At 47.9% G+C, this 13,322-nt stretch overlaps 1 protein-coding gene across 1 annotated transcript in view; it reads left to right on the top strand.

Annotated features, from left to right (window-relative positions):
- Positions 1 to 1,046: 1,046 nt before the first annotated feature.
- The window catches only part of CUNH6orf89 (chromosome unknown C6orf89 homolog), a 21,119-nt gene continuing 8,843 nt past the window's right edge, over positions 1,047 to 13,322 (top strand). Inside the window, exons 1-2 of the mRNA XM_009272872.2 lie at positions 1,047 to 1,250; positions 2,527 to 2,692. Coding sequence (XP_009271147.1) covers positions 1,062 to 1,250; positions 2,527 to 2,692 — 355 coding nt within the window. The 5' untranslated portion in view covers positions 1,047 to 1,061. The remainder of the gene's footprint in view (positions 1,251 to 2,526; positions 2,693 to 13,322) is intronic.

Below are 13,322 nucleotides of genomic sequence, written 5' to 3'. Positions count from 1 at the left end.
CGGAAACAAGAAGCAAAGCAAGACCTCACAGATGCTCCCTTTCCCCCAGCAGTGTTTTTCCGAGGCAAAATGTCTCTCTAACAATGGGGTTCTCGCGTTGGCAGCTATTAGCTCGTCCAGCGATTTCTTTGCATCCTTCCTGCAGCCCATCTGCTGCTCTTGGTATCACGAGGCTCTGCCTTTGTGGCAGGCGGGGGGAGTGGTAGAGGAACACATTTCTTTTTTTGGCATCTTAATGTTGGTCGCTCATAGGTGTGCGCTTACAAGCTTCCCCGTTGAAATTTCACGGTGGGAAATAACTTGCTGTCAAATGCCGTTTTGTCTCTGTCTCGAGTTCACGATGCAATTCTTGCTGCGGTATTTAGTTATGTGGCATTTCTGCATGTGAATGACCTGCAGGCAAACTTTCAGAGGAACGTAGGACCTTTTGTTGCCTGCAGAGCATGCTGCTGTCACGTTACTGTTACTCAATAATCAGTTGGCCTGGACATTAGGTTGCGAAAATTTAAACAAATTGTAAACTGTTGAACTTTGCCCCACACATACTGCTTATTTCTCTGTCCTGTTCTTACTGCTGACAGGGGATTTAATGAAAACAAATCTACTTTAAAATAAGCGACTAAAATTATAGCGCAGGAGAGCTTAGTTTGGCTGCTGTGTGTGATGATCGGCTTTGTATTGCTGGCTCTTGTACTTGGTGAGCAATCGCTTTACGGGACAGATTCATTTGGAATAGATGAATAAATGGAGTTTCATTGATTTCTGGGAAGCTTTGTTCATTTACATAAGCTGCGAATCTCGGCCGGTTCTTCTCTTGTCAGGAAATTTCACGGCTTCTTTCAGTCCCCGGGAGATACTGAACCGGCAGAGACTATTAGGACTGCAGCTAAATGTTGTGCCTTTGGCTGCGAACAGGTTTGCTCCAGAGAAGCCTTCCTTCTTGCCTAGACATTGCGATGTTCCTGTGATCTCTCTGCACATGTTGGTGTTGAGCTGTACGGCTGGAGCATGTTTTCTGTTAACGTACTGAATCTCTCCACAGGGATTTTTCATCGGAGGCCATGGAGCTTTCGGCCAACGAGCTCAGCATTTATGACAAGCTATCAGAGACGATTGATCTAGTGAGGCAGACTGGCCACCAGTGTGGGATGTCAGAAAAAGCCGTTGAGAAATTCATCAAGCAGCTCTTGGAAAGAAACGAACCCCAAAGAGGACCTCCGCGGTACCCTATCTTAGTGGCTCTCTACAAGGTAAGATGTCTTTTGTGTGTGCACAGGCCGCCTGAGGGTCAGAAGTTCTCCTTTTGCACCTGAGCCTTTTATTTCCCATTGCATTTTCTTGATGAATTTTTCCGAGTTCTTTATTTAAAAAGCTGTGAAGTGTAGCTTGCTTCCTTCGTCCCATGAGCTGGTTTGGAAACAGAAGACAGCTGACCGAGATTTGAAATTGCTCATGTGTGTTGGAAGTTTAACATGTCAACACCTTTCTCTCCTTAAATTATTAAAGAATGAGACTTGGATTGATTCTTCAGGCAAAGATTCCCAGTGTCAGCACCCTCAGTGGAAATGTGAGGAAGGAGGGAGATTCTTAAAGTTCAGGGTTGAATAATGAAGAGATCCAGGTTCTGTTTCTGACCCCGTCACAAGCTTCTACCTGTCTCTATTCTCCTTCTCGTCTATAAAATAAACCTGTTGCCATGCCGCTTGATGCTAGAAAAATGCTTTGAGACCTTAACTAAAAGACACTGTAAAAAGTTTTGCAAAGTGGGAGAAAGGATGCTAATGTTAGGTAGGTTCAAGATGTTTGCTAGAAGGATTAAAAACTTCCCACTGGCATAATATTCAGTAATATTTTAGTGTCATCTTTACAGAATCATCACGATGGTTTCTATTTAGGAAAAAATTCAAGTTTTCTTCCTCACATCCTATAAAAAGCTGTAAAACGAGGCAGGAGAACAGGAAATTGGAAATTTGAACTTTCAGCTTCTGTTCTTGTTTTTGCTGTTGATTCACTTTGACTTTGGCCAGGAGGAGAAATGCGTCATGTCATCTCTTTAAGGCTTATTTGGGATTCTGGTATGGAGGAGGGAGCTGGTGCCAACTCTGCCAAAGCGTTTCGAGGCTTGACGGATGTTTGCAAAAAGCCTTGAAAACCTTGTGTAAGAGGTATGGCAGAAGTGCAAGCTTTTATTTGATTAGGTGGGACGAATCGGAACTGTCTGTAGATCATCCTCATTGCTCTGGTGCTGGATTATTTGCAGTGCTAAAATATATGAACAGAGTTGTGTGGCTTGGGTTTGAAGGCTGCTTAACTTCGTCCTTGGACAGCCCTAACAATAAAACTGAGTGACAACTCTGTGTACGTAAATAGCATTGCAGTTGAACGAGGAGCCACAGCAAAAATTTGAGTGTTCATCTTACAGCGCGCAGCCACAACCCTTTGATACCAGCCAGAAGGTGTGTCCTGTTCTGAAGACACATCAGCTCACTGCAGTATAATTAACTATGTGCCTGTTTTCTCTCGCAGGGCCTGCTCACGCTGGGGTTGGTCTTGCTGACTGTTTACTTCGTGATCCAGCCATACAGCCCGCTGCCGCCTGAAGCTCCCCTCTCCAGAGCCCATGCCTGGGGCTCCCTCATCAGTCACATCCGGCTGCTCTCTCTGCCCATTGCCAAGAAGTACATGCTCGAGAGTAAGGAAATGATTTCTCTGCTGTAACATAAGCCTAGCAAGAAATACCAAGTTAAATACCAGCCATGCGAATCATTTGGCTGTCTCCCTGGGCATCAAATAACAAATGTGTTACTGGCATGGCACCACGGTTGTCTCTTTTCCTACCACTGTACTTAAAAATAGCATCCTGAATTCTAGCTAGGGCGCTTTCCCTTCCATTCATTGGGGCTGGAGCATATTTTATGTCTTAACTTCATAATTTTGTTCTTGCACATTCTCTTTTCCTGCTTTTAACACCTCAGGTTTTTTCTTCCACAAGAGTTTCCCTTCCTCTAAAAACCTCTGCAGTTCTGAGAATCTGCAGAGTTCAGAGAATCTCTGCCGTTCTGAGAATCTCAGAATCATACCGAGATAGCAATGCTGGGTAAATGTCACCTTTTTTTTATTTTTTCTGAGTAAGCAGGCAAAAACAGTTTGTCAACCAAATCTGGATATCTGTGAGCAAAGTGTAGAAACCTCAGCATGTGAGCCGGGTTTAAGGAAAAGTAGTTTTTGCCAAGTGGCATATTGGGAAAGGACTGTGGGCTTGAGAGCTACGGTGTTTATAGCAGTTAACGTAACATTAAGGGTAATGTGTGTGTGTGAGGAAGCTAGATAAGTGGCTCCCTAATGATGTGGTCCCATCACGGGAGAGGAACGTAATAGATTTTCCTAGACTGGCGTAATAGAAATGGAAAAGTTTGAGTATTTCTCATTCTCAGTTAATCATTTCCACTGACTTAGACGGGCAAATGGCTGTAAGCATGGGCTCGGCCTCTTTGATAAAATACAAAGACTGTCAGTAATGATAAAGCTGTGAATTATTTTGAGCAGGGATGTGGCACAATGTTGATCGTCTGTCGGCTCACTGTAAAAACAAACTCCTGTATCCATGCCCTCGACGGGTTTATATTTAGCTTTGGCAGCTCATTGTGTTGGAGTTGTCTGTTCTGGCTCTGACCTTCCTGCCGTAGCTAAAAAGGGTGCCCTGAAATGCCAGCGCCGTTCTGCATTTTCTCTGTGTGTCTCCCTCTTTTCCGCTGACACGTGGGATTTCTGTTGATTCGGGTTCGTATGGGTGGGGTGGGGTATCCCCCATTGTTCACCTCCTTCCTTAAACACTGGGATCTCTCACAGGGAGGAAAAAACAAAGGTGAGGAGATGGCTCTGATAGCCACTTGACATTAGTAGCCGGCTTATCTAATGCATTTCGGCGTTGACAGGAGTCTGTGCACATCCCTCTGCTGCTGTATGGAGAAGGAAACCAACGGGAACTTTATTGCTCGTAATTCTTCAGTGAAATTTTGTTCAGAAAGTTGACAGGTTCTTCCTTCAGATGCCGCAGGGCCCCCTTGGATGGGGAGAGCCCAGGGAGGTTCCTTGGGACAGCAAAAGGTTTCTAGGAGAGGGGTTGCTTGAAATCACGAGTGTCTTGCTGTGAAGATAAATAAGAGTAGGAGCAAGTCTGGGCTATTGATGGGAAAACCAGCTGAATGGGGAGGAGATAGGGAAACATCCAAAGGAGCAGGGGAAAAGGGAAGGGAAGGATGGATGGGGAGGAGGAGGGATGTGAGGTGGTTGTTTAAATGCATATAAAATCCTTTATGCCTCCATGAGTCCCGGAAATCTTCTGAAGTGATGAGCAATAGGGTGGGCAGCAAGCCAGTTCTGGGGAAAGGAGGGGAGGTACAGAGGGGACGAGGCAGTTCCCGCTCTGTTTTTCCAACAGGTTGTGGTGGAAACCACAGCATGCACCAATTAACAGATTCGCTAGGGATGACTGGGGTAACTTTGATCTTGCCTCAGCAAAAGAAACTGGACTAGGCCCCGGCTATTTGAATGGGAGAGTGCAGCACCCAGGCTGAACCTTGGCTGGGTTCCTGTGGGAATCCCTCATGTCCTGGCTTCCCGGCAGGCAGCTGCGGCCACCGGGGCTGTCCCAGCAGCCCTGGTGTCAACTTCACGGCTTGCTGCTGAGTGGACCGTGGTAAAGCCATCCAGCAGGGATCCGGAAGAGGGAGTTTCATGGCTTGGGGCTGAGCAGTCTCCTGAGCTCTCTTTCAGCCCTGCCTTGTGCAAGATGTAATGTTTTGCCCTTAATTTTGCCCTTGTGGCCTGCTCAAGGGAAGGGGTAAAGCTACACATCTTGCCGTCCTGTTTGTTGATGTGAGCATAAGGCCAGGAGGTCTTGCGAGCAGGTCTAGCGTTCTCTGGTGCATGCTTGCATAGGAGAAGGCACTGTGCAAGGAGATTGAGCAGCAGAGAAAAACACTAACCAAGGGACTCGACATACAGGCTCCTCTTCCTTTCTCTGTGTAGATCCTAGTAGATTAATTTTTTGAGGGGGCTGAGGATGAAACTTGGAGCTTGCTGTGCTCGGGCAACAGTTCAAATCCAGCTTGGGCTGTTCTTGTTGAAAGCCACCTGTTAGCAGTTTGGAGGCTGCCTTGGCCCACCGGCAGTGCTGGCAGACTTCCCCCGGCCGCGCCGCCCAACGTGGTGCAGACAAAGCCCGGCCGTGGTGAGCGTGGGCACATGGGTGGTCCGGTTCGCTTCCTCCGGGCCTGAAGCCACCTGGGCAGGCAGGGGCAGCCTGCCTGCGTGCAGCTGCGGTTTGGGGCTGTGCTGTGCCTCCTGAGCCCGCTCGGGGAGTAGCGGGCTTGGGGCAGTTTTCCTGTCTCTGGGATCGCAGGTTGGAGCCCAGTCCCCTAGTAGATGTGGGCTGAGCAGCCAGGTTTGTGTTGCAGAACAAGGGGACCTTGGATGCCTGGTTTCTCCCGAGAGCCAGAGCCCCGCGTTAGAGTGGTGGTGAGGCTTTGGGAGGAGCAGGGGTGCAGGATACTGCTCCCCTCTCCCTCCAGCTCAGGGTGACCTGCCTTCACTCTCATCTTCATCCTTGCCCCTGCCACCCCAAGAGCCGTGCTGTGGATGACAAGGGCTGCCTGTCTGTCAGTGGCTGTGGGTGGACCTTTGAGCAGCTGAGGTGAGGAGCAGTGTCCACAAAGCTTGCTCTTGGGTTAAGTTTGTAGGATTAGGTCCAAAGTAAATTTCCTTTTTGCCTGTCTCTGCTCTGTTGCTTGCCGGCTTTCTCCCCCGGATCAATTCCCATATTAAAACTAATGTTCCCACCCTTTGTTTCTTCAAATCTGACTCTTAGACCCTTGGGTTTGGCGTCCATGCCTCTTTTTCAGCTGTTTTCCCAGGGCTAGGAACCAAGGTCCCTTCGGTTGGGGAAAAGTTCTGCAGAAATGTGGTTTGCATTTGCTCTTCCTGAGCTCGTGTTTACGCAGAGCTTGTGAAAGCCCCAGTGCTGGGTCACGCTGCCTGCTCCGGACTGGGGGAAATGCCTCTCACTGTGGCAGCATGCGGCTGTTAGCCGGGTAGATCAGCACTTCAGGTAGCCCCCAGGGAGGCGAAGGGTTTGCTGACCTCTGGGCTCTACCTGTTATAAGGAACACAATGGATTTTGGGTGGGGGCATGGGTTAACTCAAGACTTTCTAGTGCTGTTCCAAGAGAAAATAGGGCCTATGTAACCTGGATTCATTTCTCTTCTCTGACATAGGCTGGGATGGACAAATCATTTCCTCTGCGTTTCAGTTCTCTGGTGCAAAGCAGGGGTATGAGTACTTCCCTCTCCCCTGCAAGCGTTAGGAAGTAATATAATAAGCTTTCAAAGTAATCGGAGCCAAATGAAAAGGGATTTTCTCTTTTTTAACAGCAGTTTTAAAATCACAGTGGTGGTCACTCTGCCTGTTTTTCAGTGGTTCTTCCCTTCACAACTGTGTGACATCCTTTGTTAATATCTAAATATGAATTTTAATGTCAGCTGGTTGATGACTGTTCCCCGCCAGCCACACAGAGCAATGACGTGATGAGCAGAGCGTGAAGTTGCTCTTACACTAACTTGTGTGTCTGCCCATGGTAAGTTCAGCCCTTGCAGCTCAAAAACCTCAGCAGAGTGGGTCGGTCAGTGGCGAACAGGCTCTTGTCCAACAACGGGACAATTTGCACGTTGGACTGATAGCAGGGGTTTGTAATGACCTCAAGGAACGTCCAACTTTGCTTCTAATAATGAGACCCGGTCCTGACTGCGTACATCCTACACAGTTCAAAATCAACTGGATCAGTAGCTGCTCAGCACACCTAAAATCAGACGCAAGCACACACGTAGCTCAGTGTTGGGAAGGGGATCCTGTGCAAGCTACCCTCAGCTTGGAGAAGACTTCTTGTGTTAAATACTTCTTTTTGCCTAGACCAGTAGGGCTAAAATCATATTTATGGGTTTTATACGTCACCTAATTTAGAAAAGGGAACCCTGCTGGAGGAGCTGTGTTTAAGGATCACCTTGTAAATGGCCTGTCACTGTCACGTCCCAAGGCCTGCCGGGTGTGAGAGCTATTTGTGGGGACGGGTCACAGCAGGCTGGGTTACTGGGAGAGGACAGCAGCCTCTGCCTCTTGGCTGGCCACCTTCAATTTAGCTGGAGGCTTGCCTTGGCACCTGGCCAGGTCCTGGCTTCTTTCTGATCTTGAAGCTTTGCAGGCAGCCTGTGATGGGCCAGCCACCGCCACATTTGTCTCCACTTCTCACACTCCTCTTCTCCCCTCTTACTGTAGCCCTGAAGCGTGTTTATCCTTAGCGCAGCTCTGTGCAGAAAGTGAGCATCCAGCACGCCTGTCTTACGCGAGGGTGGACTTTCTGCTTCTTGAGTGCAACGTGGGCTAAGCACCCGGGTATTCAGCCAGCCTTTACCCTGGGTTTTGCAGCCCATGCTGCATCTGACCTGCTGGGTTCAGTGATGCATGAGCCCAAGGAACATGGGCCTGCTCTGAATGAAAGGGTTGCACAACAAGGCTGCTTGGGAGGTAAAGCAGGATCTGATTTCCAGCTTCTTTCTGCCTGGAGCATGGCCTTCTCCTCTTGCTCACAAAGGATCTTACTTTTTTTTTTTCCTAAGCAAAGTCAAGCTGGTTTGCTCTTGCGTTCATGCATATTCTCATGCACCCGCTCGGGGGGCTGGAGCATTTTGAGGTGGATGTGAGCGTGATGTGGTTTCCAGCACTGTGCAGGGCTCCCTCCCATCCCTGTGCAGCTGCCAGTTTATCTGATCTTTTTTGTGTGTGTGTAAACAACCCTTTTATAATATAACCTGAGAGTGACCAACAGACGTGTGTTGGCTCATTCAAAGGGGGGAGAAAAAAGGCTGACCTTGCAGTGCAGGGTGGTGCCAAGCTGTTTTCATATACTGCTTTACTTTGGCCTCCGTTCAGCCAGTGGACTGTTTATTTGGATTTGCTGACAGTAAACTAACTCCAAATCATTGTGGTAATCCAGAACATGAAAAACACTTCCTTTTGCTTCCATATTTTCATGCCTCCAGAATTTCTTGTTTCCTCGTTTGCAGAGTAAGTGAATTCTCACTTTGGATTTGCTTCCCTGGAAAGAGAGCGAGTGTGCCATACGTGCCCTGTTGGCAGAGGCATTTAGCAGCCTAGCAGAGCCCTGTTTGAACTAGTGATACAGGCACGTCAAACCTTTTACAGACTCAAGCCACCATCAGGCAAGTGGCAGCAACCACTTGCAACGCTTGCTTCAGCGTCAAACCTTTTACAGACTCAAGCCACCATCAGGCAAGTGGCAGCAACCGCGAGGGATTTGCTTCAGAAGCGTGCTGTTCCTCCGAGCCAGATTGCTCATGCAGACGCTGCCAGAACAGCACAAGCTGCCTTCTAGGGCGCGTAACCAGAGGTGCAGGCTGGAGTGGACTTGGGAGGCTTTCCTGACAGCTTGGTCCCTGCCTTCAGTTTTCTGGATTGGTAGGTGCAGATTTCTCCTGGAAATAATGCTCTTTCGCCCCAGTGGACTGTGAGTTCCTCTTGGGCCAGGCTGAGCAGACTTGATTTCACAATGTCTTGTTGGATCAAAATCATTTTTGTGCTTTGCTAGAGATTGACTAATCATCCTTCGGTTGTTTGACCAGCCGTTACCCATTAGTGAAATGAATGAGTAGTTCTTCGAGCTGTTGACTTTTTACCCAGAACAAAAATAAGGGTTTCTTGATGGGTTTATCTGTAGCTGTTGTTTTGTTGTTAGCTGTTCCTAAAAATGCTATGAACCAAACTGGGAGATACTTTCTTCTCCTGGCATAAATATATTCAGTATACTCAGAGCTACAAAAAAGTTCAATATGAGAAAGAGGTGAGGATCTTGTGCTGAACAGGGACCCTCTTTGTAGTATATATTTAAAACCCCACTGTGATGCATTCCTTAATCAGGACTTCCACACCGTAATTGTGATTCCTGTCTGACTTACTCAAGAACCCATCAGTTTAGCCTGACTTTGACATGACATTATAAATGATCAAATTAATTTTTAGCCTAGTGAAAAATTTCAGTAAGATGGAGCTTGGGAAATGTTGCTTTTGCAACAAAGTGCTCCGAATGTCTCCTCTGAACTGTGCCACACAGTAACTACAGAGCTCTTAATTTCTATATCTGTAAAGCAGGAACAATGAGATTTACTCAAGTGATAGGATGTGATTGTGAATTGATGTCTGTAAGTTGCTTTGAGTTTTTAAAATACTGTTTTATCTTTCTGTAAGGTCTGGGAAAGGGGGCATGGTGATAAGCCCCCTATGCAATGACATAGCACAAGTAACAAGCTATTGACTTGAGGAATATGGTATCTATAAGTCTGCAGCGGTCCCAACGCGGCAAGTGGCTAGTCATATCTTAGGAGCAAGAACAACCTGGCCTGCATATTCTTTGGCTGTCAAAGCAATAACAGTAGGTTATGAGCTGCAACATCGCTTTTAGGTTAAGGGCTAGACGTTGCAAATCCCTGTCCTTAAAATAATGGAAAACAGCACTGTAAAATCCAGCATCTGGAAGCTAGATATTTCCAACTGGAGGGAGAGCTGCAGCCCTTCTGTGGTGATAGTAATTGGACATCAGAGCTCTGAGGATCTCGTGGCCCCTTCATCACTGGGAATCTTACAGGTGGGATCGAATGTCTCTTAAAAAGCTCTGCCCTATGTCAGCCGTAAGAACCAGCTTGTAGTTGGGCTTTTGCTGTGAAAATGAATGGAGGAGGTAAGTATCCCACGGGCTGTCAGATGCACGTCTGTAAAGGGCCCCTTTGGCCAAGGGGAAGGTATGGTTGCAGACAGCAGAGGGTAGGCTGAGATCTTAATCCCTTCCTTTGAAGGTTCTCTTCAGATCCACCTTGAAAAACTCCCCAATTTTTACAAAGCTGTGGGGAGACATTGTAAAAGTGGAGATCAGCATCTTCCCACTGATGGATCTAGCACGTAGGAACAAGGTTGTGGCTGTCAGTGCAGTGCCATAAATGAATCACTGGGTCGGGCCCAGGCGAGTCTACCCCCATCCTGAGCTTACCTTTGAATTGGCCGGTGTAGAGTTGGTCATGCTTTTTGAGAGCCCTGAGGTTTACCTGCTCACCTACCCTGATTACGAGTATTTTTGTAGTTCTTGATGGTACGTTGGATCCTGTGAGGGACAGTCCAAAAGTGTTGTGGGTGTTAATGGAACAGCCAGGCTTGTACAATGGATCTACAAGAAAGGACGGAGAAATACCCTGTGAATATTCAGTGCACAGGCCAGTCCTTCTTGAGAGCCCCGAGTTCATCCTCGGCTTGCTGAAGTTGCTTGAATGCTCCTAGCACTGGTCCCTCATGAGTTCTGTGGTGGGACTGGGAAATAGTCAGCCTCAGAAAGAGGAGTCGGGGATTTGGAACCAACCTTTGCAGATTGTGGAGCTGCTTAGCGCATTAGACAGCCCTCTGGGGAGCTTTCCTCTAGTTATCGTGGGTGATGGTAGCAGCAACCCATAAGGACAGAAGACCTGGGGGGACTGTGAAGTCCTGGGCGAGTCCCCCTTCCCATGGACCAGGCTTTCCTGTGCAGACGTGCCTGTCACTTGCCTGCTGGAGACTTCTTCAGCCTTGCAGCCCTGAGTGCTGGGGAGCAAACCAGCTTGGTGGGGAGCCAGCAAGCTGCCTCAGCACCTGCAGTTCTACGTGCAGGAGGTTTTATGTTTTCAGCGCTTTGTTAGGGTCAGGAGCAGCCCTTGGCTTCTTGCATCTTGCTGGAGCGAAAGGTCCCCCTGCTACAGGGCTTCCCTTTGAACCTGCTGCAGTGGCAGGCTGATATTTTGCCCTCTGTATGGTCCCTAAAGAGACCGGGGCTGTTGCTGAGGTCCTGCTCTCGGATCTATGTGGGCAAGTTTCCGTAAGTTTTACTGCTTTGCTGCAACGGGCAGAAGCAGGGCCAGGTCTTCTCAGTAACCTCTTAGCTTCCAATCTGATCGTCCACACCCAGCATCTCTGGGGTTGTGCTCACACACCCCTCTGTAGTTCTGGGGACGGCCAAAAAACTTGGGAGATCCTCTGTGAAAATGGCCAAGAAGGGCGGGGTACTCATTTTAAATTGACTGTGAGTTGAAAATTATTTTTCTGCATAGTGGAAAGTACAGTCATAAACTCCTTCTAGCATTAATCATAAATGTGTTTTAAGGAAAGTTGTTATCTCTTTGTCTGTGCTGTGTTAGCAGCTGGAATTCCCCAGCCCTGGCTCTGCTAGGAGTTATCCTGACACAGGGGAGAAGACAGCTCTTGTTCTGGAGAGCTAATAAAGTATAAAAGCAAATATTAGGTAGGTATGACTGATGGGGAGCTGAGGTTCTGCTTAACAAACTGAAGCTGCTCCTCAAAGAGGGGTGAGAAAGCACGAGCGTGGAGGGAGAGATTAGCTGGGACTGGCCTGCGCTTTTGTCGCGTAATGGATAGTTGTACGTGTCAATACTACAGCTGCTTTCCTGCACTCAAACTCCACAGGGATAATTGCACACGCCCAGCACTTTAACATTTGAGTGCGAATGGATGGGACCATCGTGTGACAGCTGCACGTGACGGTTGCGCTGGGATGAAGAGTGCATCTTTCTTTTCAATCTCTGAGCAGACTGTGCGTGCGCACAGACAGCGCGCTCGACTTAAACCAAAATAATCCCCCAGGGTGTCTGGGCAGGGTGATAATGTAAAAGGAATGCAGGGAGGGTAATTGAAAGAGAGAATAAGCATCCTCAGTAAAACTCCTGCTCTGGTCCCCAGTGTGCAGTTGCATGCCCTCTCCTCTGCGCGCGGTCTCTTCTCCCTCCCTCCCTGGGAAGGGCAGGCGCTTCTCACTGCCCGTACTTGTCATGCCAGTCACACGCATGCTGGTGCACAGACTAACACCCTCAACAATAAATCTAAAAGATTAATTACCAAAAAAAAAAAAAAAAAAATCCCACAACCCCACTTGCGGCATTTGAAATGCGTCTCAACTGTGCTCCGCTTGGGTTATTCATGGGGAAAAGAAATAACCTCCTGAATCGAGCAATTGAGAATGCAAATATCCCAGCCTAGCTCAAAAGAGGAATCAAGCTCTATACTGTCAAGCTGATTAGCATCCCGTTACGTGGGGTACTGCCCTGAGCCCAGAGAGAAAATTTTGGGACAACTGTGCTTAACGCTCTGGGATGAGGTTTCTAGGTTTTGCCCAGAAAGAAATTATAGTATTGCTACTCCCTGTATGATGAGAGACCATAAGATATGTTTTCTTGTTCTCTTCATGGCAACTGCCCTTCCTCTGGTGAGATCTTTCAGCCTTTTGTTTCCTGTCACTGACCAGCTGTTTTTTGTGAGTTGAGTTTTTTTTGTTGTTGTAAAATTGAAGCTTTCTACAGGCAGTGGAACAAAGATTTTCTTTTTTCTCTTGTGAGCAGGGAGGGAAAGTACGTTGGAGCAGTTTCTCATGGGAGCAGGACTTCTGCTTGCAATAAGGATTTTACACTTTGTTTTGCCTTTTTACCCCTTTCCCTGAAAGCAGTGTAGATGTGTCTTCCAGAAAGACCAGGAATTATATCCTGGTCCCTTTCAGTCCATATCCCAGCAGTAGGGTGGGAAATGCAGCATTTGGGAGTTGACTGGAGATATTTAGAGAGGAAAAAAGCAGAATGAATCCCAATCTGCTCCTTGTTATGTCCCAATGAACCTAAATCCTCTATAACATTCCTGTTTGTCTGTTGCAGATGTCGGAGGGAAAAATAAAACAAGAGCTTTCCTATTAAGTTCTGTTCATCAGTTATGATCCATGTGCAGGAGGGGGAGCGTGGCTGGAAACCACGATGGCAGTAACAGGCAGGCTGCGTGCGGGTTTTTTTTTCCCCCCCCTGAAAAGCTGCTGTGCATCCTTGTTTCCCAACTTTATTTTTCAGACAGGCTCCACTATCTCTTCTTTCTCCCCTTTCCCATCCGCTCTGTTTCCCGAGTGGGTGGCCTGCAGCAACGTCCAGGAGACATGAGCTGTTTTGACACGTGCTGGCACCGAACGGGTTGGGTGGGCCTGTCGTGAGGACAGATCTCTGGACGTTTCATGTGAGTCGTGTCCTAGGCCTTGGGTTTTTCCTAACCCACCCCGACAGATCAGGCATTTGCGTGGCTTTGCTGCCACTGCTCGAGTTAAACATCTCCCCATTGGATTAAGGCTGCAGAACCAGGGCTGTCACTGCCACGAAATGAGAGCTGCGTCCTTTTAGTGCGGCGGCTGC

Source organism: Aptenodytes forsteri, unplaced genomic scaffold, assembly GCF_000699145.1.
Source record: "Aptenodytes forsteri isolate BGI_AS27 unplaced genomic scaffold, ASM69914v1 Scaffold142, whole genome shotgun sequence".
Lineage (NCBI taxonomy): Eukaryota > Metazoa > Chordata > Aves > Sphenisciformes > Spheniscidae > Aptenodytes > Aptenodytes forsteri.
This window is presented reverse-complemented; position numbering and strand designations above follow the sequence as displayed.